Below are 26,563 nucleotides of genomic sequence, written 5' to 3'. Positions count from 1 at the left end.
CTCAACATGCCATGGGTGATTTATACACGAAATCTTATTTAGTCCACAAAACACTTTGTAAGGTCAACACAATGACTCCATTTCAGAGATGAGGAAGATAAAGTTCAAAGAAGCAGAATAGATAGACTACTATTTTTTTGTTCAGTCACTTCTTTCTACACATGGACACACAGAACCTAGAGGGAATTAATACCTAAACACACACACACACACACACACAGAGTCATACCATGAGTTAACCTCAGAGCTGAGCCTGGAACCCAGGTCTCCTGACTGTCTGCAAAGTATTCTTTTCTTATCTCAGGTCTGGGTCTGAATTTTCCCGAATACATCCTGAGGCCAGTTCAGCTTTAAAAAATAATATAAAATAAAAAAGAACACTGCTGTTTTTCCTATACCTTTATTTCATTTTGCATTATCTGTTTTATAGCAAGTCAACTCTTTTGCTTTCCCCAGATAAATCTAAGTGTGCATGTGTCTTTGTGAAATCTTCTAAGCAAAAGGGTAGATGTGCCTCCTGCCAACTGGTGGAAGAAAATCCATATAAACACTTAATAGCACATTTACAATATTCTTGTCTTAATATGTGAAAATCCAAAGATCTGACTAAAACACCGTGATTGAGCAAGAGCTGTGTTTATATTACTAGAAATCGTGCAAACGCAGTAGGACCGGAGACAACCTGGAAAAGGATGTAGGTGACTCAGGAAACCAGAGGAATCCTTTTCCGTTTTGTTTCTTTGCTTTGTTACTGTTGTCTGCTTTTGCTTTTTCTGTAGCTGCCTTTTTTGAAGAGTGTGAAGCTTCAAAGGGTCCCTATTTAATCCTCCTTGTGCCTCTCCAAGGTAGCAAGTCTCAACATTTCACCCCCATGGTCTCAAAAACACACAGATCGGGATAAAAGAGCTGCCTTTTGCATCCAGTTTTCTAGGTGTTCGAAAATAAATATTACCTCTTTTCCTTCACTTGAGCAAGAATAAATTGTGAGACCCCTTCCTGAGAATACAGTCTACCTTCTGAGGCCGAGGGAATTCTCACTGGATGGTTCTGCCCCCACCCCTGCTCTGTCCCTGGTTGTACTGCTATGTTAATAAGGCCAAAAATAAGCATATCATATTCCTACTGCTTAATCAGACTGTTTTCACAACTGGATATACTTGAAGGAGATTGCAGTTGAGATACATTGAAAACATAAGATTAGCAGTTTGGGGAATTTCTAAATAATTTGTCAAATACTGTACTAACTGTGTGGCAAATAGTGGTTTCTCTTACCAATCTGATTCAGGGCAAAAGAGTACAGATGGGTAAAAATAAGTATTGTTGTTTTTATTATAGCTACCATTTATTAACTGCTTATTATAGGCTAAGCACATGATTCATCTCAACAGCCCAAAGAGTAAGCCGTAAAAGCTCTATTTTACAGGTGAGAAAATAGAGGCTAGAAAAGGTTGAGTAACTCTTCAGAGTCACACAGAAACTGACACAGCAGGGATTCAAACCTTGCCCTTTGCAAAGTCAGAATGCAGCTCTGCCTCTAGTCAAAGCCGTGTCTCGAACAAAGCAGAGCACCGACGTGGGAGGCAGAACCAGTTTCCCACCCTGGTTGTGAGGCTTGGCAGCCCCCAGGGTTCTGCCTCCCAGGGCGCAGGCTGACCTACCGATCACAACCCAGGAGTCCAGGGAGGAGAGAGGCAATGGAAGAGAAAGCATTTTGAGGTCATCCATGTAATCAAATCAACAAATATTGATGGAGCACACTGCTAGGTATCTTGGGAACTCTAAAAATGAATAAGATATTACTACCATCCAGACACAAAGACGTCTGCATTCTAAGAAAAGGGAACCCTCCCACACTGTTGGTGGGAATGCAAGTTGGTGAACCGGTGTGGAAAACAGTATGGAGATTCCTCAGAGAACTAAAAATAGAGTTGCCTTGTGATCTAGTAATCCCACTTCTGGGCATATATCCAGACAAAACTATAATTCAAAAACACACATGCACCTCAATGTTTATATCAGCTCTATTCAGCTGCCAAGACAAGGAAAAAAACCTCAACATCCATCAACAGATGAATGAATAAGAAAATTTGGTCCATTTATACTACGGAATAGTACTCAGTCATAAAGAATGAAATAGTGCCATTTGCAGCAACATGGACTGAGAGAGAATTATACCAAGTGAAGTAAGTCAGAAAGAGAAAGACGAATACCGTATGACGTCACTTAGGTTCATTTGCGTCATATTTTAAATTCCACACATATCTGTAAAACAGAGACAGACTCACAGACGTAGAGAACAGGCTTTGGTTGCCGAGTGGGGCGGAGTTGGAATTAGCAGCCACAAACCCTTGTATAGAGAATGGATAGACAACAGAGTCCTCCTGTATAGCACAAGAAACTATACTCAATATCCTGTAATAAACTATAATGGAAAAGAATTTTTTAAAGCATATGTATATTCTGAATCACTTTGCTGTATAACAGAAAGTAGCATAACATTGTAAATCAACTACATTTAATAAAAAATAGAAGCCCACATTCTACAAAAAGTTTGCATTCTAAAAAAGGTCTGCAAATAGCCAAATGGAAGGGTGTTCGTTTCCTTCAGTTCCTGGAAAAACTTATTTCCATTTTCTCTACAAGTATGCCATTTTTAAGAATGAAAATGAAAATTGGTTAGAAACTATCTTTCTATGGCACACATTGAATTGTTTTAAGAAAGAAGGGGCAAGAAGGAGGAAGTCAGTCCATATTTCATCTGTCTCCACATTAATACTTCCCCAGACCCAGTTCTTGGTGATTCAACACTAATCTGGCTGCTAATGGCAGGTATAGTCTCCACAGAATCATTTTGCACATAGAATTATCCAAATACACAAGCATTAATTATATGTATTATGTAAAAAGATAATAGCATTTCCTTGACAGTGGAGAGTCGGGGGAACCTGCATCTTAGTGACTAACACCCCATTCCAGATCAGGGATGTCAAGTTGACTGCAGGAGGTGAAATACTGACTTTTCCAACCAGCTATTAATATTACTTCTTACTCCAAGTGCATACTCCTCAAAGTTGCTACAAATCTTAGGTATCCATTTCTGGGATATGGATATCCCAGCAGCTACACTGCTTCTGTTTGGCAACCTAAAAGGGCAGCAAGCCTTGCATGAGCTCTTGTCACTATGTCTTTCATCTCTGAGGCTTCCATTCTTACATAAGAAGACATTGTATAAACTGAAGGGAATTTGTATGTACTTAGATTATTTTGCCCGTGTTTTCTAAAGCATCCTCTATTGTCATCATAAGAAGCAAAGACTGTCTCTTAAAGATAACAAGTTAAAAAAATGGAGAGAGAAAAAAAGTGCAGTGACTTGTCTACCCTCATTCCAAGAATCAGTGGTGACAGCAGAGGGGGTAAGAAAAATATACTTTAGCTTCCCAGGCTAATTAATGCTTTAAACCAATAGTTCTTATTGTGCCTTTTTACATTATAGTATCTCCTTCTTTCTGTCCTTTTCTTCTGGTTTGAGAACTTTTCATATACCCCCTGAGTACTGCAGTTTGGCAACAAGTGTAGGGCTGTGGTTTTCACACAACTTTTAACAATAAGATACTGTTTTTCAAGCTAACCCTTTTTTAAAGACCAAAAGCAGTGAAAACACACAATGAGCTGCTATAGCTGGAAAGTAATAGTGTGATGTCTCAGAGGAAGCCCAGGGACTTCTTCACCTGGGGTCTGGAGTGGGCTCCAAAAATCTGTGAATTCCCTCAAGTTATCTGCTGTGTCAGGGAAAAGTTGGGGAAGGAGACCATACTTTGCATCAATTTCAAAGGATCCATGAACCCGGAAAAATCTAGGGTACCTACCTTCCTCTTTAACGTGAGACTTAAGATCATCCCCACTTGCTGCAGTTCATTATTAGTGTGCTTCTGAATCAAACCTGGTGATTTTGTTGAGATCATAGTGGCTGTGCTACACTTTTGATTGTAAATTCCAGAAGATCAGATTGAATAGCCCAAACTTGTATTTCTATTACTATAATGAGTGGAGGGATGAATATTATTAATAAGCCACCATATTACTCTGGAACCTCGAACAGTTACCACACCCTTCTGGCTCAGCTCATTTCTCAATAAAATTAAAATGGCATTCATTTATTCACTTGCCCATTTATTCCTTCATTTGATTAATAGGTATAGAACCCCTACTATTTATCAGGGATTGTAGCAGTAAATTAGACACATATGGCTTCTGCCTTCAGAAAGCTTCCAAGCCAGTGGCTTAATGTACAATTACCTAGAGTGTGTTATACAGAGTGCAGTAGGTCAGAAAGAGAAACAAATGTTACATATTAACATATATGTGAAATCTAGAAAAATGGTACAGGTGATCTTATTTGCAAAGCAGAAATAGAGACACAGGCATAGAGAACAAATGTGTGGATAACCAAGAGTGAAGGCAGGGTGGGAGGAATTGGGAGACGGGAATTGACACATGTACACCATTCATTCTGTGTATAAAATGGATAGCTAATGAGAACATGGTATAGCACAGGAAACTCTACTCAGTGCTCTGCGGTGACCTAAATGGGAAGGAAATCCAAAAAAGAGGGGATATGAGTATACGTATAACTGATTCACTTTGCTAGACTAGTTAGAAACTAACACAACATTGTAAAGCACTATATTCTAATCAAAATTGAGTTTAAAAAATATAGTTATATTTGCTGATCACAAAACATATGCTCTGTGCTTCGTTTGGCATACTGCATGCATTATCTTATTTAATTTTAACAACAGTAATGTGGGTAACCATTATTGTCTTTCCTTTTTGTAGTTAAGGAAAAAGTAGAGTACTTGCTAAAAGGGCTTATAGTTTAGATTCCAGGTCATCTGCCTCTAGAGTCTGCATTTATAAGGAGTTCTCTCCATTAGGATTACCTAAAAGTAAATATTAGAAACCCTTCTGGAACATAGCCCACTTAGCCTGTACTTTTACCCATAAAACTGGGCCTGCCTATCCCAAATAACTAAATGTTTCTAGTCCAAGAAATGTTCCTTGTTTGTCAGGCTGTCCTAGGAGGTGCCTTTTTAAATGTTCAGCAGAAAAAGCAGACATCTGTCACTCTTAAAAACAAAACTTCATTTCTAAGTGGTGTGATTAAAATCAGAACAAGAGACTTAATAGTACTTGTGCACAGTCACCCACAGCCATTAAATAGCGTGGAAGGGCTAGCTGCAAATTCAACCAGAAAAACACACCTTACACAATGTTTATTTCATCGTAGGAAACATTATCACTGGAGAGCAATAAAGACTCATAAGTGACTTAAAATTGGGACTACCTGGCTTTGTTTTGTGTCCATGATTATGTTGCATTGTTGAGACAATAAAGTAGATCCTGAGAGAATGGAAGGGGTGCCAATGGTAGAAACACAAAGACTTCCTCCCAGGTATAAAGGAGCCAAGTGAGCAGCACTAAATGAGAACACTTGAACATCTTGCATGGGGGCTTGAGATCACCCCAGCTCCTGCCAGGCAGCTCTCCTGGGGCTCAGAGAGGAGTTGGGTTGTTCCCCATGGAAGAAATGGATGAGATCAGCAAAGGATATGCAAAATTACAAGAAGGATAGCCTTTCTGTCCTAGAGTCTAAGAGGAAAAATGTTAAAGTAAAAAGAGGTAAAATAAATACCTGGGTGCTAACAAAAAGGGATGCAGTCGGCCCAAGACTTCAGCGATGCCAAAAGGGTGAACTCTGAAAACACATCGCATCCTCTGATGAATTCCTGATTCCCATCGAAAAGAATGGTTCAGAGCTTACCAGTCTCTAACAGTTAAGTCTACCAGGTAAAAGCCATTGCATCAGTTGGCTCTCCAGCCCTTATCTGTCATAACTTATTCCTAAACACTGAAAGTTTACCCTTGAAGCTTTCATCTTCTTCACGGATAAAGAAAGAGTCACAGTTGAGTCCTCACAAAAGTTGCCCACAAAATCCTTGAGTCATCTTTGTTTTTATTTTATCATTCATATTTGTCTTCCTCTTGGTATGGATAGTATGAAATTTTCAGTTTACAAAAGGATTTAATCAACAGTGAATGTTTTGAATCAGATTAAAACACAAATATTTTAAGAGCTATGTATTTATTCTGTCCTGCTGGTTTTTTGGTTTTTTTTTTTTCTTGTTTCTGAAGGGCAAGGCAAAGCCATAGGTGATGTAGTGAATTCTTTGCAACAGTCAGGTATGCTAAGGGTTAATAGGGATAAGTGTTTATTTTAAAAATCGGGGGGAGGGGGTCTTCCTCAGAGTTTGCCCCCTTCTCCTTGACACATCAAAAATGGGAAATTATCTATGAGACTGTTTTATTTGTCTGTGTTTTCCGGACAGCACATTTACATACTCAGGAAGGCAATCAATATAAGCAAGCCCAGGTCTTCCAGGAGTCCTTAATTACACGTCTAAGAATGCATATGTATTGACATGTAATACATATGTGTTTCTGCAGTGTTCCCCCGCTCCAACCTTTTGAGTTGACATGTGCTGCTAAGATTCTTTGAAAGCAGTAAAATCAAGAGTGTAACAGGCAAATGCACAATGAGTTGTTAAATGTGATGGCAAAATAAAAAAATTTTTAAAGCTTCAGTCAGTATGATCAGTAAAAAAAAAAAAAAAGACAGCCAGCAAACTGTCTATCATGTGATGAAATTTGACAGTAGGGATTATGGCTTTGATGGGCCAGAACAGCTAATAGAAGAAGCTGACATTTTTGAAACCCTGCTAATTAAGGGTTCCTTCCTTAATATTAAAATAAAGTCTTTGTCTGGGTTTTATGGTTGGAGAATCAGGTGTTTTCATTAATATATGCCAGTCAGTCTTAATAAGCTTGGAGGGCAGAGGAAGTTATTATTGAGTGACCTTCTACAAAATAAGCATGTTGCTAAGGGCTCTAACCCTGCCCCGATCAGACTGATGAATCTCATTTCCAATGCAAAAGCTTCACAAGAAATCCAAGTATTCTCTGTGCAATCACAGAAAATAATCCTTGTGTCTCTTGTAATGTCCAGAATTGCCACTTACTACACTACTACTGTACAATGAATATTACAATACATATTATTTTTCTAGCACAATTGTCTACATTTCTGAATTGCTCAGAATAGAAAAACTTATTGTGAAGACACTTGTATTGAAAAGTCAGCTCATTTTAATACTTTTCAAATAGTCATCTACTCTGTTCATGAATTATAATGCTCAGAATACATCTGACAATACTAGCTTTGAAAAAGAGCTATGTCTATATTATTACATATTCATTTTCAAATAGATTTCAAACAGATTTTAAACCATTCATTGAAATTCATTGAAATGATAAATTCACAGTTGGACTTTGATTGACTCTTAATCCAATTTTACTTTTGATAAGTTTTCGCCCCTCTCTTCCCACCCACCCCCAACCTTTCTCAACCAAGATGTAGTTTTCATTCTTCTGTTGGCTTTTAAAGCAAAACTGATGGGGTATGGTATTGAAGGTTTTGATGACTATATGGAAAGCCTGTCAATGGATTGGCAAATTAAGTTAAAATCGTAAAGCACCACACCACAGGTGATTTCTGGGGCTAATTTCCAGTGTACCAACGCCTCTCATCTGAAAGTCATGTTTATTGTAACTGGCTGTTGAGTCACAACCTAGAGCAAAACTTTGAAAGAGTCTTGCAGTTACTGAGCTATCAGTAGATGATGTGAAAATGTGCAAGGGACATCTGTGGTGTTGGGGTTTTGTGGTTGCCCAGCTTTAGCCTAGCCGATCCTCATCTTGAGTCCTTTCTGCCCGTCCTAGAAAGAGAAGCTGGGTAAGCCTCTGTTGCTGGATGCAAGATCATGTACAAAGAAAACAAACCTACTAAAGTCTCTTTGGAGAAGGCGAGAGCTAGATTGAAAATTGCAGTTTGTATCATGGGTTTTGCGCTCACCCGTGGGAAACAAAAAACCATCCAAATGAGATGAGAATCTTAGACCCAGGGCTTCAATATGTGGGGCAAGAAGTTAATTTAAAGTGTGGCAGTTATCTCAGCCTACATCTATGGGAAAAAACAGTCTCTGAGACACAGACCTGAGAAGAAAAACAAGATATGACTTTTCTTATAAGTGATTTATTGAAACTGTTCTTCAGTATTTTAAAAGTATGTAAAAAGTATTTTTAAATATTTAGGGACTACCCTCATGGTCCAGTGGTTAAGACTCCACATTCTCAATATAGGGGCCCAGGTTTAATCCCTGGTCAAGGAACTAGATCCCACATGCTGCGACCTACACTTGGGGCAGCCCAATTAATAATATATATATTTAATGAACACTAGCATAAATCCACCTCCTTAGGGTCAAAATAAATCACTTAAGAGTTTATTGAGACTTGCACCCTCCTAGGTTTAACCCGCGAGTAGGGTAGCACACCATCTCTGCCCTGGAAGCTCCGGTGTAGTTGGAACCCTCTTGTGTCTCAGATTGCCCCCGTTTTCTCAGCAAAGTCCCTGTCCCTTCTCATTCTATCCATGCGGAGTCAGCATGGGAGTTGTTTTCTCAGACACTTCAGGCTCACAGCCACCTCTGGACCCATCCACACCAGTGCTACTATTCAAAACGTGCAGACAGCAAATGATTGATAAATATTTGGTTGACTAAAGTCTTTTAAATTGTAGATTAAATCTAAAAGTTCAGTCCTGTTATTCTAAAGCCATCCCTCTATTTCTGTTTTTTTTTTTCCCTGCATCTCTCCTCTTTAATATCATCTTTATGGTATTCTGCTACTTCTTCTGCTACTCCAGGAATTCTGTGGTTCTAGGGCAGCACTGTCCTACAGAAACAGACTGCAAACTATGTGTGTAATTTTAAACTTTCTAGTATTTAGTAGCCATATTTTAAAAAGTAAACACAAACAAGTGGGATTAACTTTAATAGTATAATAATTTTATTTATTCCCATACACCCCAAAATATTTTAATATGTAATTAATAAGATGTTTTGCATTATTTTACTTGTTGTATCAAGTCTAAAACCTGATTCAGACTAGCCCCTTCCAGCGACTAGTCATTCAATAGCCACAGGTGGCCACGATATTGGACAGCACAGCTCTAGTGAATATTTATGGTTTAAGTACTGGGGTGTCTGAAACCCCTGACATAAAATGCCGATTTATGCATATGTTATCATACCATTTGTTTGGTGAAACAGAGCATAGAATTGATCAAATTTCCAAAGCAGTCTACTCTTCCCACCACCCCCAGACTCCCTACTCCAGTGTCTTAAACACAGTGCCACAGTATAACCTCTGGAACAACTCATGTCTCTTGACTCATTTCTCTACTTGCCAGTTCTATTTACATTCCCTATTCTAACAAGACTAACTCTCTGTCTGTTATTAAACAGTTGTGAATTGAACTTATTCCTTTAAAATAGCACTTAGAGAATGCTCAGAGTATTGACTTGCTTCATAGAAAAGAACCTCAAACACTACCACAGCTGGTAGTTATAACAGCCAAAGTAAGATAGAAGTGCATTAGCCCTTTTTCTTATGGTAATTCACTAGGAATAAATTAGACACTAGACTCACAGTGCCCACATGGCATTCAGGAAGTTCCCAAGATGTGCTAAAACATATCAATAGGAAAGGTTCTAGGAGGGTCAGGAATTGCTCTCAGCATGGAGAATTTTATTTTCCCTTGTTTTCTTCATTGGTTTATTAACTCCAAAATTAATTTCTTGACATGGGCCGAGCACACACTTTCTCCAGTAGCTAAAATATTTTGGTACAGCATTTGATTTTCTTGGATGAGATTTTTCAAGCCCCTCACAGTGACAAGGAGGAGGAGAGTCATTTATGGAAACTCTGACATTCACATAATGCTTTAGTCTGAAAAAAGCAAGATGCTAGTTGAACACGATTCTTCTTTTGCTTTCTCTTAAATATAAATTTCTCTTGAGGTGTATGACTGCATTAAATTTGTTAAACTTTTCTCAAATGACATTAATTTTTGTTCTTCTCCCAACGGCATCACATAAGCCTTGTGACTTAGCTCCTATCGATGGTTGATGTACCTAATCTTGTATCATAGGATTTTTGTTCAGTCGCTCAGTCATGTCTGACTCTGTGGGACCCCCATGGACTGCAGCACGCCAGGCTTCCCTGTCCATCACCATCTCCTGGAGCTTGCTCAAACTCATGTCCATTGAGTCAGTGATGCCATCCAACCATCTCTTCCTCTGTTGTCCCCTTCTCCTCCTGCCCTCAATCTTTCCCAGCATCAGGGTCTTTTCCAGTGAGTTGGCTCTTCACATTAGGTGGCCAAAGTATTGGAGCTTCAGCTTCAGCATCAGTCCTTCCAATGAATATTCAGGGTTGACTTTTTTTAGGATTGTCTGGCTTGACCTTCTGGCATTCCAAGCAAATCTGAAGAGTCTTTTCCAGCACCACAGATCAAAAGCATCAGTTCTTCAGTGCTCAGCCCTCTTTATGGTCCAACTCTCACATCCATACATGACTCCTGGAAAAACCATAGCTTTGACTATATGTATCTTTGTTGGCAAAGTATCATAGGATAACCCCTTTAAAAACTATCAGGAATGATTAATTGTATTATTTGTGTGTGTTTTATTTAGAGAAGAAAATGGCAACCCACTCCAGTATTCTTGCCTGGAGAACTCCATGGACAGAGGAGCCTGGCAGGCCACAGTCCGTGGGGTTGCAAAGAATCAGACATGACTGAGCGACTAACATATGCTGTGTATATTTTACGATTATTACTTGTGTATGGAGAAGGCAATGGCACCCCACTCCAGTACTGTTGCCCAGGAAATCCCATGGATGGAGGAGCCTGGTAGGCTGCAGTCCATGGGGTCACTAAGAGTCAGACACGACTGAGCGACTTCTTTCACTTTCCACTTTCTTGCATTGGAGAAGGAAATGGCAACCCACTCCAGTGTTCTTGCCTGGAGAATCCTAGGGACGGAGAAGCCTGGTAGGCTGCAGTCCATGGGGTCGCTAAGAGTCGGACACGACTGAAGCGACAGCAGCAGCAGCATTACTTGTGTATATTATTATTTGTGTGTTCTAGACAATCTTAAAGTTTTAGTCATATAAACCATATTATTTTAGTGCAACTAGAAAAAAATTAAATAACCTGTATAACTTTCAAAAAGCAAATGGAAAAGTCAACCCCATAATTATTATTGCTTTTCTTATCCATTTACATTGCTTTAAAATAAAAGGGCTGTTTAGACTCAGGGAAAGAGTCAAATTTCAATTTAAATTTACAAGCATTTTCTACTTTTTCTTTCTCCCATGACCAAAAAAGAAAGAAAGAAAAAGGTAGATAAAATTCACTCTGAGAATAACAAAACACACAAAAATTGAGATATATTGATACTGAAGTCTGGCTATGCGTATCATGCATCTCAGTGTGTATCCAGATTTAAGTGACAAATATTGAACCATGTAAAATTTGAGGATAATGGATTAACTATGCTAATATCAAGTATTTTATGTTGATTGCACTCCTTACCACCAACATAATGAAGAAGCTTTGAAAGTGACATCTTACTATTCATTTGATCTTCAGAGAGGGGAGATTTGACTTCAGTTACTTTTAAGATTGTTAATGCTTCTTTCTTGGCATTATTTCACTTTTTACAATGATGTAACCTCCAATTACATCCTTTTTTCTTTCCAGCACTGTGATAAATAATATAAAGTTGGCCTTTTCTCCCCTACAGACATTTTAAAACTTCAAAACTATAGGAACCTTATAAAACAAGGCTTTACAATTTCTTGATTTAGTCACTTTCACAAATCGCAGGACTCATGCATGTGATGTAATGTCCCCTCAGTATTACAGCATTATCTAAGTTATTTTAACTGGTGTCTCTTATTGAAAGGAAAAGGATATTGACATATTAAAACTATTCTAAAACTGGTGCTTCCATAATATGAGGTGATGGAGAAATACCTGAACCATGATTACAAGAAAAAATGAAATTCAGCATATAATTTATTTCTTCAACAGAAAAGAAGAAAAAGGGGTGAGGAATACTTCAAAGTCTAGATCTATTTTGTACATAGAATACTTCTGCTGCTGCTAAGTCGCTTCAGTCGTGTCCGACTCTGTGCAATCCCATAGAGGGCAGCCCATCAGGCTCCTCTGTCCCTGGGATTCTTCTGGCAAGAATACTGGAGTGGGTTGCCATTTCCTTCTCCAATGCATGAAAGTGAAAAGTGAAAGTGAAGTCACTTAGTCGTGCCCAACTCTTAGCCACCCCATGGACTGCAGCCTACCAGGCTCCTCCGTCCATGGGATTTTCCAGGCAAGAGTACTGGAGTGGGGTGCCTTCTAGAAGTATTTAAATATGCTTGATTGGATTCCGAGTCTCTGGAATGACCCATCCAACACTTTTGAAAATGTAGCAATTAGTGTTGATTGTTGCCTGATCTATTTAGCTATCGGTAGTGATAGCCATGGAGGCAGACCGGTTCCAAGTAACTGCCCGTATGTTTGAATCTGTATCTGCCATCTGTTCTTTATTTCCTCTTTTGTTGCATTTCTTCAACAGCCTGCCTTTTCCCCTTTCCTCTCTGAGAACTAAGTCCACTCAAAGTATCTTCTGACACTTGTTAATCAAAGTTCAGAACTGGTTATCCAGTATTCTCTTTGGATACTCTGGTTGCAAATTCTCAGGTCAGGTACTCCAAGGGTTATAGAAAATACAATATAGAAACACAGAAAAAAAGAAAAGAACTTGGCCTCACTGAGTCCCACAGGAGTTGAAATGTTTATTTCTGAAGATAAAATAAACACATGGTAAGGTATCTTTTAGCTCAGATTCTTCTAAGGGAAGGCTCTGTTAACATATCTGTGAGCAGAGAGTGGATTCATTTCTTATTTGATGACATTGGAAGGATTTTTCATTCTGCCTCATCGTTCTGATATAGAATCTTTCTTTCTTCTTGTTCTACTAATTTATACACGTATTTCTGTAACAGACCCAATGCTTTTATGTGTTTTTCTTCAGATAAGTCAGCAAATACATAGAATGAGACAGAGCTGTAAAGAACATCAAGTTTCTGTCAAAACAGTTCATAAATATTCAGTAGAGTTTCTGCAACACGTAAGAAGTTATGAAGATGGCATTAAGATACCAGTAAATCCTAAGAAAACCTATGCTAATCAAGCTATCACATCTTATTATATTTTATTCTTTTATCACTTTATTATCTCTCAGTAATATGTGACACCCCCCTGCCAAAAAAAAAAAAAAAGCCCTACAAATCCTAATTTGCTGAGGCGAGATAGAATTCCCGTCTTGTCCTGGGTCAGGATTTTCTAACCATGATCTCAGAGTCTCCGGGCAGTTAGGTTTCCAAACCACTTGCCACTAACACAGTCCTCTCTCAGGCATGACCTTCTATCCAAATACAGCAGGCGTCCTCTGTGGAAACAGGTCTGGCTGCAAAAGGACTCCTGATAAAGGGCTTAACCAGTAGTACCCCTGAGTCCCCTCAGTAATCTTAATGCCCTCAAGAAATCTACCCAAAAAAAGCAGCATCTTCCAAATGGTCTAAGAAATTCCACCTTAAACGGCAGATTTGATGACCTTTTTTACATGCTAAAAATGGACTTTGTATGATTGCTAAGACTGAAATATATTGAAAGAAAGAAATCAGTTTTATCATCTTGCTTTATCAAAGTACCTATCCTCTTAAGTTATTCCAGTATGAAGATGACTAGCAGTGTTGCTGCCTGCTCCTCATTTGTGGCAAACCCTTTCAATCAAAGGAGTTATGAATTCACTGATTTGCACTGTTGGTACATTGCTGTAGTTAAAAAGTATTTGCTCACCCCAGGGGGCCAGGCAAAGGCTATCGACTTGCTCGCTTGATGTAGGAAAAAGACAAATTAGTCCCCTATCCTATCCACCAGCAGGGGGACAATGACCCGACCTGGAAAAGTCAACACAAACCACTGTATAATATATTTACATTTTTTTTTTTCCAGGAAACTTCAGAGGTACCAAATCAACTGTGTCTAGTGTGCAAACTGCATGCAAGCTAATAGAATGTGAAATAAATTTGAGGACGGCTAGGTGGTTTAGCTTGATTAAACCCTGTGTGTGATGGCGCTAGTGGCTATGGCTTATCCTGGAGGAACTTTGGTAGCTTTGAGTGGGGAAAGGCAGAGAGAAAGGAGTTGTAACAGAATGCTGTTTCTGGATATGACTGCTTATTACTCATCACCTGTCTCCAGCCCCATATACAATCTCAGCTGTCTTCTAACACACTAAGCAAACAGGAAGAGGAAGTTTTATTTTAGAGTCTCTCAGCTAGAGTAAAGGTGGACAGGTGAGCAAATTCTCTTCTTGTGCTAGGGCAACAATTCCATTTTGCATGGATCTGTGCCTTAAGTTTAGTAAACAGAATATGGTTGCTCATTTTTTTATATTACCATATAAAATGACTGAATTTACTATAAAATGAAGAGGTTCTCATATTTGTACCAACCAGAAGAACACAGTATTAGGGGGAAAATGCTATACCTTTCCATTATGTAGGTCAGACTATAGATCAAAGATGGGACCAATAACCAGTTTAAAGTGGAATTTCTCAATTTCTATTATGGGTGATTTAAAGGGATAATTAAGGAATAATAATTTTTATGAAACTTTGTGAAAAGTCAGGTAAGGAACAAATGAACTAACCAACTAACCACAGTTCTGTCATAGACGGGGGAAAAAATTATAAAAGATAACCTTATTATCTTTCAAAGTTCCCTGAAACCTGCTCTTTCTCAGCACTTATAAAATCCTATCATCATAAGTCAGATAAAGAAAAACAAATATAGTATATTAAAGTACATACATGGAATCTAGAAAAACGGTACTGATGAGCCTATCTCTAGGGAAGGAATGGAGACACAGACATAGGAAATGAACTCAGGGACACAGCTGGGGAAGGAGAAGGTGAGATGAATCAAGAAAGTAGCATTGACATATACACTGCATGCGTGTTCAGTCATTTCAGTCATGTCCGACTCTGCGACCCCATGGACTGTAGCCTGCCAGGCTCCTCTGTCTATGGGATTTCCCAGGCAAGAAAACTGGAGTGGATTGTCATGCCCTCCTCCAGGGGATCTTCCCAACCCAGGGATCAAACCCGTGTCTCCTGGACTGCAGGTAGATTCCTTACCACTGAGCCACCAGGGAAGCCCCATATACATGCTGCTATCTGTAAAATAGACAGCTGGTGGGAAGCTACTGTAAAACACAGGGAGCCCAGTATGGTGCTCTGTAATGACCTGGAGGGGGTGGGATGGAGGGAGTTGGCGGGACACTCAAGAGGGAGAGGAGATATACATATAGTTATGTCTGATTCACATTGTTGTACAGCAGAAACCAACACAACACTGTAAAGCAATTATCCTCCAATAAATTTTTTTAATGTAAAGAAAAAAAATCCTATCTTTAGCTAAACTCAGTTGGCTTCTATAGAAAAAGTTATAGGTCTCAATATGTATGACAAAAATTTGGAGGGAAGAGTATATTCGGATGCTATATTGTAATTCACTTTAGAATAGAAAATGTTATAATAATAATACCAGAAATAATAAAAGAAACCAACCTAAACTTGTCCAAATCAAGCACAAATATAGCAAATTTTTAAAGCCTAAATATCCATCTTTTATTCATTCAGCAAACATTTGTGATTGACCTACTATGTATAAGACACTAGTCCCAGTTGTCAGTGGGCAAAAATTTTGAAGAGTTGGTTACTGGAAATCTGGAGTACCTAACTATAGTAATATAGGATAGAAGCCCTGTTAATTTTTTTCTGCTTCAAGCACATAACGAAGTAATGTCTGCTCATCAAGTAAAAAATTCATAGTCTTAGTTTCTGCAGTCTATTTTGAGGCACATTATTTAGTGGGAGGTGAGTTCCAAGTCCATCTTACCAAGGCAATCTTCATAAGAGAGAGAAACAAGTCACATAAGAGTTTAGTTAAAAAATAAATAAATAAAATATATATAAATAGTGAGCCAGTAAGGGTTTATATAGCCTGCCCACTAAACACCTGGGTAAACTTGAATAAGCATTTCAACTTCTCAAAACTGTGAAGTCTTCCCCTATTAAATAAGGGAAGTATCAGTAGATTTAGATGTCTTTCAGATCTCTTCCAGCCCTAAAATCTAATTAAGTGAAGTGAAAACACTATGAGAAATGTTGAAAGCGATACACAAACGTGATGATAATGATGACTCAAGGCCTATATATAAGTAGACTTCTGTCTACCCCCGCGTCTACTTCACTTTAGTACACCTGCTTTCGTGCCGTCTTTTGGCCCAAGAGTCCGATGGCAAAGCATCCTTAGCCCAGAGGAGGGCCAGTCTGCTTGCTCTCAGCCTCCTCCCTCCACGGCACCCAGTGTCCTCTCCTGAACAAAAGTGTTCTCTCCTAAATAAAAGGCTATGAGACAGAGGAGCTCAGTTGTCCCTGCTCAGCCGCTCTGACTGCAGAGGTGCTACCAGAGAAGTGATAGGTTGAGTCAAGCTGCCTTTAACCAATGACCGGCCTTTTGTATATTCGAATTCTTCTTCTATAAAATAGGAACCATCATTCCAGTTCAACAGATTGTTGTGAGAATTAGTCAAAGAAAGTCTGAAAGGTACGCGCATGTCGTGGTAGGTAGTTGCCTTCGTTGTTATTGCCATAGTCGAGGCTCAGAGCACACTGTCTGTACCCCCTGCTGAATAGAGATGTTCCAAAGCGACCATGCGAGCCCTAAACAATTCCTCATCACAGTTGCACAGGAATATATGTGCCTGCCATCCATTCTTATCCACCAAACAGCAGCAACAAGAGCAGGCATTTGGTAGTGCTTATTTCTCTCACAAGGCAATTTCCTCTGCGTGGTTTCATCGGATTTTCGAATTTAGGCTGCGAGGCAGGTAAAGTACATCTTGTTTCCATCCCAGAGCTCAGGCCACTGCGTTGCACCATCCCACAGCGTGGCACTCCAGGGGGTGCCATCCGTGTGGAATACAATGTGAGTGGTACTTCCCCTTCCCCAGAGTCCTGCAGAGCAGCAAGACCGCCACTTGCAGAATAAGAAACTGAAGCTCAGAGAGGTTAAGTGAGTTGCCTGAGGTCACACAGCAGAGGAGGAAAAGATTCTGATCTCCAAGTCAGTTTATAACTCCAGCTATTTTATGCTTTCCCCTGTGCTGTGTGGTCTTTATCACTGTACATTCACGAAGACTATGACAGGGTCAGACTTCTCTACCAGGACACCCCAAAGCATAATATAGGATGGAGGGACTGGCACTGAGAATGCGACCCTGTCACAGACCTCAAGAGGCTGAAGAAGAGTCCTCCCTGTGTCATAACAGAACACTACCCATTGTGACTCCGTTTAGCTGTGGATGTGCTATGCTTGGGACATCATTCTGTGGAAAGAAAGCAACTGCACGTCTGTGCTTCCTCACCATATGACTGGCTCCCATGAATATTCAAGACCCAGCACCCCTAAAAAAAATCTATTACATCTCCCACCTGTGTTGTCATCTTATCACAATCTGGTCTATGCCAACAGGCACACTGCAGTATTAAGAATCAGAGTTTGAGGAAAGTGACAGAAATAGTTATTAAAGTGCTGCAATTGGACTCCACGCAAAATGAGAGTGACTTCCTCGAACTCGCTAATCCCCAAACAAAATCACCATCAAGAAATATTAAAGCACACATTTTATTAGTTTCATTTAATTTCTTAATTGCTCAAAGTCAGTTTACCCATTTATTGCTGTGTGAAATGCTTAGAGGCAAGGCGCACATTAAAGGGATTATTTCCATGTAATCCCTCCCTCCCAGAGGGTAGGAACCGCTCACTTATGAATCCTGATTTATGCTCTGTAACAGTATCAAAATGGAGGGAATCGTTATTGTAAAATGATAGAGTCAGGAGTCGGGTAATACAGGAGAGTGTAATTTAATAGCAAAGAGAAAGTACCTCATTTTCGGTAAAAGTTATGCATGCCTGTTTCAGGAATAGCTATTAACCAAACTGAATTTAGCCTCCCATTTTTCTGGCTCTACTTCTGTTAATTGATAGATGTTGAAGATGTGTCAACTGTTAAGATTTTAATCAGATGGTGTCTGGGAGTTCGATATGATCATTTTACCGGGGCTTGGAGTTCTGGGGATAATAATTGCCTTGAGCATTCCACTCTCTGTGACAATATGCCCACCACCAGCACAGTCTTCCTTTTTGGCAGGAAAAAGAGGGCAGACACTCAGGGGAAATTTGGAAGGATGCTGTAAATGATCCAGGAAAGGCGAGTGAGGTAGGAAGCAGTCTAGGTAAACATCCACCAAGAAACTAGCGACGGTCTGAACTTCTGGCAGTTTCTGTGGTGCATCATAGCTGGCCTGAGACCATTAAACTCCAGAGGAATGGGAAAGCCATTAGTGACCCGGGAAAGAGCTTTTTCTTGTTCTGCTGCTAACACATCTCTCGCTGTCACAGTACCTATAACCAACTACATCATTTGAGGACCATTATTGCTATTCTTGGAAAGAAGTAAGAGCAATAGCATCAGAAGCGTACAGAGGTAAGGCCAGTCCTTACCAGCGACTTCTGCCCCCTCAGACAGCACATGCCCCAGACAGCACTGCAGCAACTTCTGCCCCCCTCAGACAGCACATGCCCCAGACAGCACTGCAGGAGACAATGTACTTCCGTTCCAGGCTGGCCCTCTTCCAATCTTTGATATTCATTCTCTACCTTTTGTGTCAGCCTCCTACAAAGAGTATACAAGATAAAACTTTTTCTTTAAAGCCCTCAAGGAGATTTGTACCATGTATTTTATTAGATTGAAGGCAAAACACGCTGATACCAGCAGGAAAAAAAAAATGGCTGCTTCAGACCCCAGCTGACTGACCTCTTTTGCATGGAAAATTCTCCATATGATTACAGAGCTAATGAGTAATATTTAATGAAAACATTAGGCCTTTGCATATATTTGTAAGCAGCACTTCTTCCATTTAAATTTACATAGAAATAAGCTGATGTGTATAACTATGCATCCTGGAACTCTGTGTATTTTAAGGAAAATCCTCTTTAGCTATCTCTGGCTGTTTCTATACAAAGCTCAAACTTTTCAATAAGAAAACAGTGGAATTCAGTCAATCATCCGGTTGACACCAAACATGCAAGTATTTGGTGGTGCGTGAGTAAAACAGCTGAACTCAGGCAGACTCATCCTCATTTCACAGAATGTTTTGGCTTTATGCAAACAACAGTGTATGAGAAAAAACTGGGTTAAACATGCTAAATAAATACGTGTGGGGGTAAAAAACAACAACAACAACTTTCAATTTCAAGAATCCTTAAGCATGTGAGGGTAAAGACTCAGGACAAGAATTGTTTCTGGAGGCTTCATAGATTTCCTTTCCTGCTCAGAAGCTGAATCGCAGTGGGAGCTGGATTTGAAAATGAAAAGCCTGTGACAACTTCTCCACTCTTCCCCTTCCCCTCTAGGTGGAGCTGACAGGCAGCAGTGTCTTTGACTATGTCCACCCCGGGGACCACGTGGAGATGGCAGAGCAGCTGGGCATGAAGCTTCCGCCTGGGCGGGGTCTCCTCTCACAGGGTACCGCTGAAGATGGAGCCAGCTCAGCATCTTCCTCCTCCCAGTCGGAGACCCCCGAGCCAGGTGGGACTTGCAATCCCAACATGAGGGTTGGTGGGCAGGACCTTTGCCAATGATTGCACTCAAGTTGCCAGTGTGAAGAGACTACAAATAGGTCTAATGGTATTTAACAATTCCATGCAGCTTTCTGTCCTGGGCGGTAATTAAGTAAGGAAGAGATTTGAAAATAAGAAGACATTTTAATAAGTATAATCCAGAGATCTAATTTCAGGTGAACAAAATGCACAGAAGGTACCAGTTCCTTTAGATTCTTTTTCAAATTAATGGAGGGAAAAGGTTCAGATTTGGAAAGCCCTCTGCCTTTCATTGTTACCATGGCTAAATGTAATGCATTTATTTATTTATTCAGCAAAATCGATGGCAAAGACTTTTGAATATTAGCTTGTGGAGAATTAAAGGTATTAGGGGCTTGCAGAAATCTCAGTTTCTTTTTCTTTTTTTTTTTTTAAGCATCAGAAGGTACTTGAAAGATGTGAACAGATAAATTAAGGCTAAAAAGAAAACAGAAATGGCTACATTTTAAACTGCCTTTCTACCCTCAGTATTTAATTAGATCAATTGTATAGAGGAATGAACAGAGGTGACATTCCTCATTGGGATTCCTTCCAGGACTCTTATAGACTTTGCATTCAGAATGTTCCCATTTTCATTGTGTTGTACTGATGATAATTTAAGTATTAGGGGAAAATCCATTTATAAATTAAACAAAATGACTTGATATCCATCAGTCCCCTAGTTCATCAAGCTGTTCAAACACGGGGAAGATTGGCTGGTCGGCCTGGGTCTTCCGAGAGCGCTGGTAATTAGATCTGCGAAGGATTTATTCTTTGCTGATTGGGGCTTTAAATTAATTGAAGTTCCACATTTGTGGTTTTGTCCTTTTTGTACTTTTTTAGAGGAGATATTTCATATTCTTGTGTGGTGGAGTGCTTGGCCAAGCAGCAGTGGTTTAAATGTTAATTTTTCTCATGAGAAGTTTAAGATTTTTAATGAATCAAGGCCTGATTTGAAGTGCAAAGTTTTATTTGCTTACTTGGGAAATTATTTTTGCCCTCTAAAGATGTTTGTACTTTACTTGATATGTTGTTTTAAAACAGATTCACAAAACAAAAGCATTTTGTGAAAGAGAAATAGGAAAAAAGAAAAAAAAACAAAAAAACGTACCTTTGGATTAACCTTAAAATAACTCTACACACTTACAAGAAGATAATTTGATCTGCTTAGAAATAATCACAGCATATTTGTTCACACAGAAGGGAAAATACATGTTTACCTCTTTGGGAAATATTTTAATTCCTTCTAGAATCAATGTGTGTTTCCCCATTTAAGTTAACTGAAGCTTCTAGGGCATTATTTTCTAGCGTTTGAGTGGGGATCATTCCTTCTCCAGTCCCATGCATGAGAAAAGAGGATTTAAGACTACTCCTTAGCATTTAAAGATAAAAATAATTTTGTTCCAGAGGTCAAGGGAGTCATATACTCTTGTACCATACCTCACTGACTTCACTTCACTGGGCCTGCTTTTTAGTCATTAGAATGTTCACATCTGGGTATATTTGAGAAGCAGTACATGAAATTAGTGTTCTACTCCATTCTGGAGTTGCACTGGGAAACCAGGGTTGATCATGACTCTTAAAACAGTACGTAGGAAATTAAGTTTATAAACCTTAGTATGAACAAAGACCTTGAAAAAGTGGGCTTCGTTTCCCTGAATCACAAAACCGCAAGTTAACAGGAGTCTTCAACAGTCCTTTAATCCAACCTCCAACTTATGCAACCATCCTTCCCAGCAAAACCAACAGACGCTCTTCTAATCTCTGCTGAAACTCATTCCTAACAGGAATCTATGGAACGTACAAGGCTTCCCACTCCATTGGTGAGCAGCTCTGATAGAAAGTTATCCCTAATATGGAGCCAACCTACTTTGTTGCAATTCTCCTACCCTGCCCCCACCCATCCCAGGTCTGCCCTCTGGGACATTTCAGATTGACACCTTCCTCCCCTTCACAGCCTCTCAAATATATGAAGTCAGGTTCACCAAATTCTTCCTCCCTCCTTCCTACTCCTTTTCAAGTCAAACTGCCCTCATTCTGTAAGCATTATTTAATGGCATGTTGCTAAGACCCTCACCATCCTAGCCATCTTCACCTGGCTGTGCTTATTAGTTGGTGGCCCTCTAAAAGCAGGGTTCTGAGAGCTGAGTGCAGTCTTTAGATGTACTGTGACCAGTACAAAGCAGAGGGACTGTCCCCGTTCTCAGTTTAGGCTGCTGTACTGTTATTTAGCCCAGGGTTGATGTAGGTCCTATTGGCAGCCAGATCCCGCTGTTCATTCATATTGAACTTGATGTCTTCCCTAAACACATGTTAAGGGTGACTTGTCCCTTAAAAGAGAAGAAAAAAAAAAAAAAAATCCACAGCCTATAAACCAATTCTACTAGGAAATCCAAAACTAGAGTCAAATCAAACCGGTTTAAGATTAAATATGAAAACTCTGGTGAACCCCATGCCTGCTGAAGCACTAGGATGTGCTCCAGTCTCACTTAGCATCCTTTAATTTTGGCTATCAGAGAAATAACTAACTCCTTTACAGTGACTCTGTCAGTTATCCTTAAAGTGTAACTGAAAATTTACCAGGGTTTCTTCCCCTCCCCACCCGCAGCCACCCTAACTGATACAATGGAAAATCCTGCTTTGCACATTCCTTAACAACTTGGGCTTGTTAGCAACAATCGCATAGGAACTGTCTCTTCCTTGCTGAAGAGTGTATTTCTCACCATTAGAGACTGTTAAACTGGCTTTGCTTTCAAATTCTCTAGTGTTGGTTATTTGCAATCTTTGGCTTAAAAAGGCAATTAGATAGACTGCTCAAATACTGAAAGGCAGTGCAGGATGCTACCTTTAACTAAATATCTTCACTAGCGCAGATCATTGCTCCAGGGGAATTACTTTAAAAGTCCATGTCAGGCACTACATCCCAAAGCTGCTTATGTTTCTTAAAAGCTGAAAGAATTTTAACAAGATTTTCTAATTCTTAATAACACCAAAGAACATTTTTGAAGACTGTTGTTCACTACATCATAATCTTTTCAACTCTGATAAAACACTGATTCTTGCTTAAATAGTAGTGTAATTTGGTTGGAAAATGGATATCAATATGTGGTGATTATGAAAATGAAGGGACTAGTAGGTACGGAATTTTTCAGGAGCCCTGATGTGTTCAGTGTAGCATTACTAAGTGACTGAAATCTAAATAACATTTGGCATTATAATAAAAAGGAAATAAGTGACTAAACCAGCCTAAGAGGCAGTGATCCTGTGCCATAATAGGAATTCTATTTCTTTGAACTGCCAGTCCTGTGATTGTCTTGTCTTGAAGTAGTCTCAAGATAATGAGGGAAAAAAAAATCTGTTGATGGGACAGCCAACCCAAATAAATATTTTATATGTATGCACATTCATTAACAGTTTAATAAATATGATATTTCTTTTAGAGAAATATTAAGGCAGGCAGAAGAGAAATAAACAAGTGTCTACTTTAAAAAGTTCTAGGGTGCCTCTTTAAGGCTTCATCCAAGCATTCCCGAAGGGCTTGCTCTGTCCTGTCCACAGCCTTTCCTCTGCTCCTGTGGGGTTTGGGGTAGTTGGGGGGCGGTAGGGGGGCTGGGAAGAACCTCTGGAACATGAGGCTTAGATGGCTCAGTTTGCTTTTGTAGTTCTGTTTGTATCTTTTCATCACTCTTAACAATTAGCTATAATCTTAGCATTATGAACCTTATCCTTTTTAAAAAAAAATAAATTTCAGTGTCACATATTTTATATGCTTAATAAACAGAAAAGCAGCTCTTTCAAGAAATCCTGGAGGTACTTGAAAAATCTCCCTATTTGGAAAGCAAAGAGTTTCTATTTCTTAGGTCGGGCCATCAAATCGTTGTTCTTTCTCCCTCCTTTTTCTTATTAAAATAGCTTGATATTTTTCTAGTTATAAAATGCATGCCCATTGTGAAAAAGTTCTGAGAATGCAGACAACAAAGAATAAAGACCTACCTACCCCTACTCCAAAATAACCACTGTTCTTGTACACTGGATATCCTTCTAGATTTTGTTGCTGTAAATATGTAGACATATATAGTTATGTAGTGGGATTTCTCTATGTGACTGAAATAAAACTATAACATACATGCCTCTATAGCCTGCTTTCTCTCACTTCACCTCACAGGCCACTTTCCCTGTCACGTTCCTCACTTTAACATAGAATTTCCCTTCTGTCTCCAGTGGTTTGTTTCCTTCTAGCGAACAATTAACTCCTAGCCGTAGGACCACTGTCAGGAGTAACGTACCTGGGTCATGCTTGGGAGGGAATTCAGCCAGGACCAGAGACTTCGCTGCCCATTGAATGGGTGCAAGCTCACAGAGGGAGAAATCAATACCAAGTTTAGACAAGTTAGCAAAATGTATGAGACAGTACTCTCAGTGAAAAGTAAGACTAACTGCAGCAACATGGTTAACCATCGGTTGTCTGCAGCAAAGTTGACTGTGTTCTGTCTATGGTTTCAGCACATCTAGACTGTTACAGGAGGTTAAGATAATGATGGTTAGCAGTATGATCTTTATGCTGTTATGCCTACTCTACGACGTCCTGAGTATTTTAAAGGCAAGCAAAACGGAAGCAGTGGCGTGCCTACCTGAATAGAAATAATCTGTATTTTCTACATATGCCCTTGCACTGTGGGAAATTCGATCAGCTCCCATATCTGCAGGAACTCAATTCCTCTGCATTCATTAGACAACTTTCATAATACATGATATAATTAAAAGAACAAATGATTAGGAATAACAATAAAGAATGTAAAAATGTATCTGAGGATCAGATCAATATTTTATCTCCAAAGCTGTGTAGATATGAGATATAAGTATGGTTTTATGGGTGCACTATTTTCCATCTAGTATAGTGTTGGGTTGAGAGGGGATGGTTCTCTGATTTTTTTTTTTTTTTTGTATTGGTTTAAGTTTCCTATCAATGAACTGAATTTAGAAGTCAGGCAAGGGAAACCATCTAACTAACCCCACATCCAACCTCAGTCCCCAGACAGTGGGACTGTATCTACAGCACTTTCTGCTGTACTGCAAATGTCAAACAGAAGGTGTAATGGATTTAATATTAGCGCTGGCCAAGGTGCTGAGGGAGCTGTTAATAATGTCACTCCAGTTATTGATCTGAAGCCTTTAAAAATCAAAGAAAAGTGAGAGATCCCCTACTGCGGAAAGACACCCAGTGACTGGTTTTTATTGCCAATATATTTCTACATATAGAGTGGCAACTTTCTGGAATTATGTTATCACCATTCATCTCTGTGAGATTTTTGGAGTCATTATATGGTAAGATAATATCATGGAGACCACTCTGCATGCTAATGCTAAAAGATCAGGCCACGTTCTTTTAGATATAAATAGAGCTTGATAATTTGTGTGGTAACTACAATATTCAAGTTGTCAAATGATAGGAGGTTTATTAGCACTAGATTTATTCATGACGACAATGTTGGACCCACAGGAAGTGTAAAACGCGAACTATGTCGTCGTGAGGATGAGCTGTCCTCTCCTTTGGCCTTTCTAAAGCTCCAACGACAAACCATGCAAGGACTCACTTGAGACAGAAGTGAATTCTGTCCTTACAATTAGTCTACCTTTCTCAGGAAACTGCTAATCCTTCAATCTGAATGGCAGTTTGTATGCAATGAAATCCCTGCTTTCCATAGTGCCCAACTAATAAATGAAATTAAAATGTATAATTTATGTTGAATGTTTATCAAACTGTAAACACACATTTAATGCCTTTCCATATTGATACAATATAAGCAAAGATAAATCCACCAGATAATGTACTACGGTTATCTCTGATGGATTGAATATGAAATGCATATCTACTGTAGCTGTAGCAAAGATCAAGACAAGTTCATGATTACCTCCGAACTGGCCTGACTCCTATTAATACCCGTGTGCACATGTTTGTGTCAAATCTAATAGTCAGAAAGCACTCTAACAGAAAGGAATTTGTTCCATAAACCAAAGCGATCATCCTGTACTGATAAACTCAGCTTTTATCCAAAAGTTATGTAGGCAAAATGATGCATTTTCCTTAGCAATGCCATCCTTATTTTGAAATGAAATAGAAACTATCTTTTGCCATTTCTGAATGAAAATGATGCATACTCTCAAAAAAAAAAAAAAAAAAAAAGCCAGTACTGTTACAGGGACTGCCCTGCCAAACTCAGAATTCTTCTTTTGCCTCAAGAAAAGATGTAGTACCATCTTTTCCTGCAGGAAGTAGGCTTTTCTTAGATGTCTCCTCTACCCCCAGATAAACTATACAACTGCCACAGAAGAGAACACATTTCTCCAGTGCTTTCTGGTATTCAAGGCCTAGGAACACCTAGAACCTTAATTTGTGTTTGCTCCCACTTCTGTGTACTTGTCTGTGTATGATGAGAATATTTGCAAAGCAACCATATATGTACTTCTAGGATATTGCCTAAGGGAGCTAAAGAAAACAAGGGAAATTTCCCTCCTTCCCACCAGGGTATGCTGGTCCAGCATCTCTTCCAGGCCAGCTCCCAGAATGCACAGCTGCAGCACAGGGCATCCTTGGGGTCTTGACTCTCCAACCTGTGAAAAATCCGTGTTGGTGACTCACATACCTACAGAAGGGCAGCCTCCCTTTTGTTCCCAGAAAAGATGCTAGATGTTAGCCTAGTTGTATATGCCATCCTGAAACTAACATTCTCTTCCAAAATTTAGATCACAGTGGAAGCAACTCAA

At 39.4% G+C, this 26,563-nt stretch overlaps 2 protein-coding genes across 30 annotated transcripts in view; one reads left to right on the top strand and one right to left on the bottom strand.

The window, feature by feature from the left end:
* Nucleotides 1-26,563, bottom strand: part of LOC147349293 (uncharacterized) — a 290,491-nt gene that overhangs the window by 40,336 nt on the left and 223,592 nt on the right. The gene's annotated exons all lie outside the window — the stretch shown is intronic.
* The window catches only part of NPAS3 (neuronal PAS domain protein 3), a 958,674-nt gene that overhangs the window by 803,545 nt on the left and 128,566 nt on the right, over nucleotides 1-26,563 (top strand). For all 4 annotated transcript variants that reach the window (XM_086363633.1, XM_086363632.1, XM_086363630.1 and 1 more), the window contains one exon: nucleotides 19,574-19,748. In XM_086363633.1, the coding sequence (XP_086219759.1) occupies nucleotides 19,574-19,748 (175 nt within the window). The remainder of the gene's footprint in view (nucleotides 1-19,573; nucleotides 19,749-26,563) is intronic.

The sequence above is a fragment of the Bos grunniens genome, chromosome 21 (genome assembly GCF_055505025.1).
Source record: "Bos grunniens cultivar Pamir isolate PY7600 chromosome 21, Bosgru_T2T1.0, whole genome shotgun sequence".
Classification (NCBI taxonomy): Eukaryota; Metazoa; Chordata; class Mammalia; order Artiodactyla; family Bovidae; genus Bos; species Bos grunniens.
Note: the sequence above shows the minus strand (reverse complement) of the source record. Positions and strands in the feature narration are given on the sequence as shown.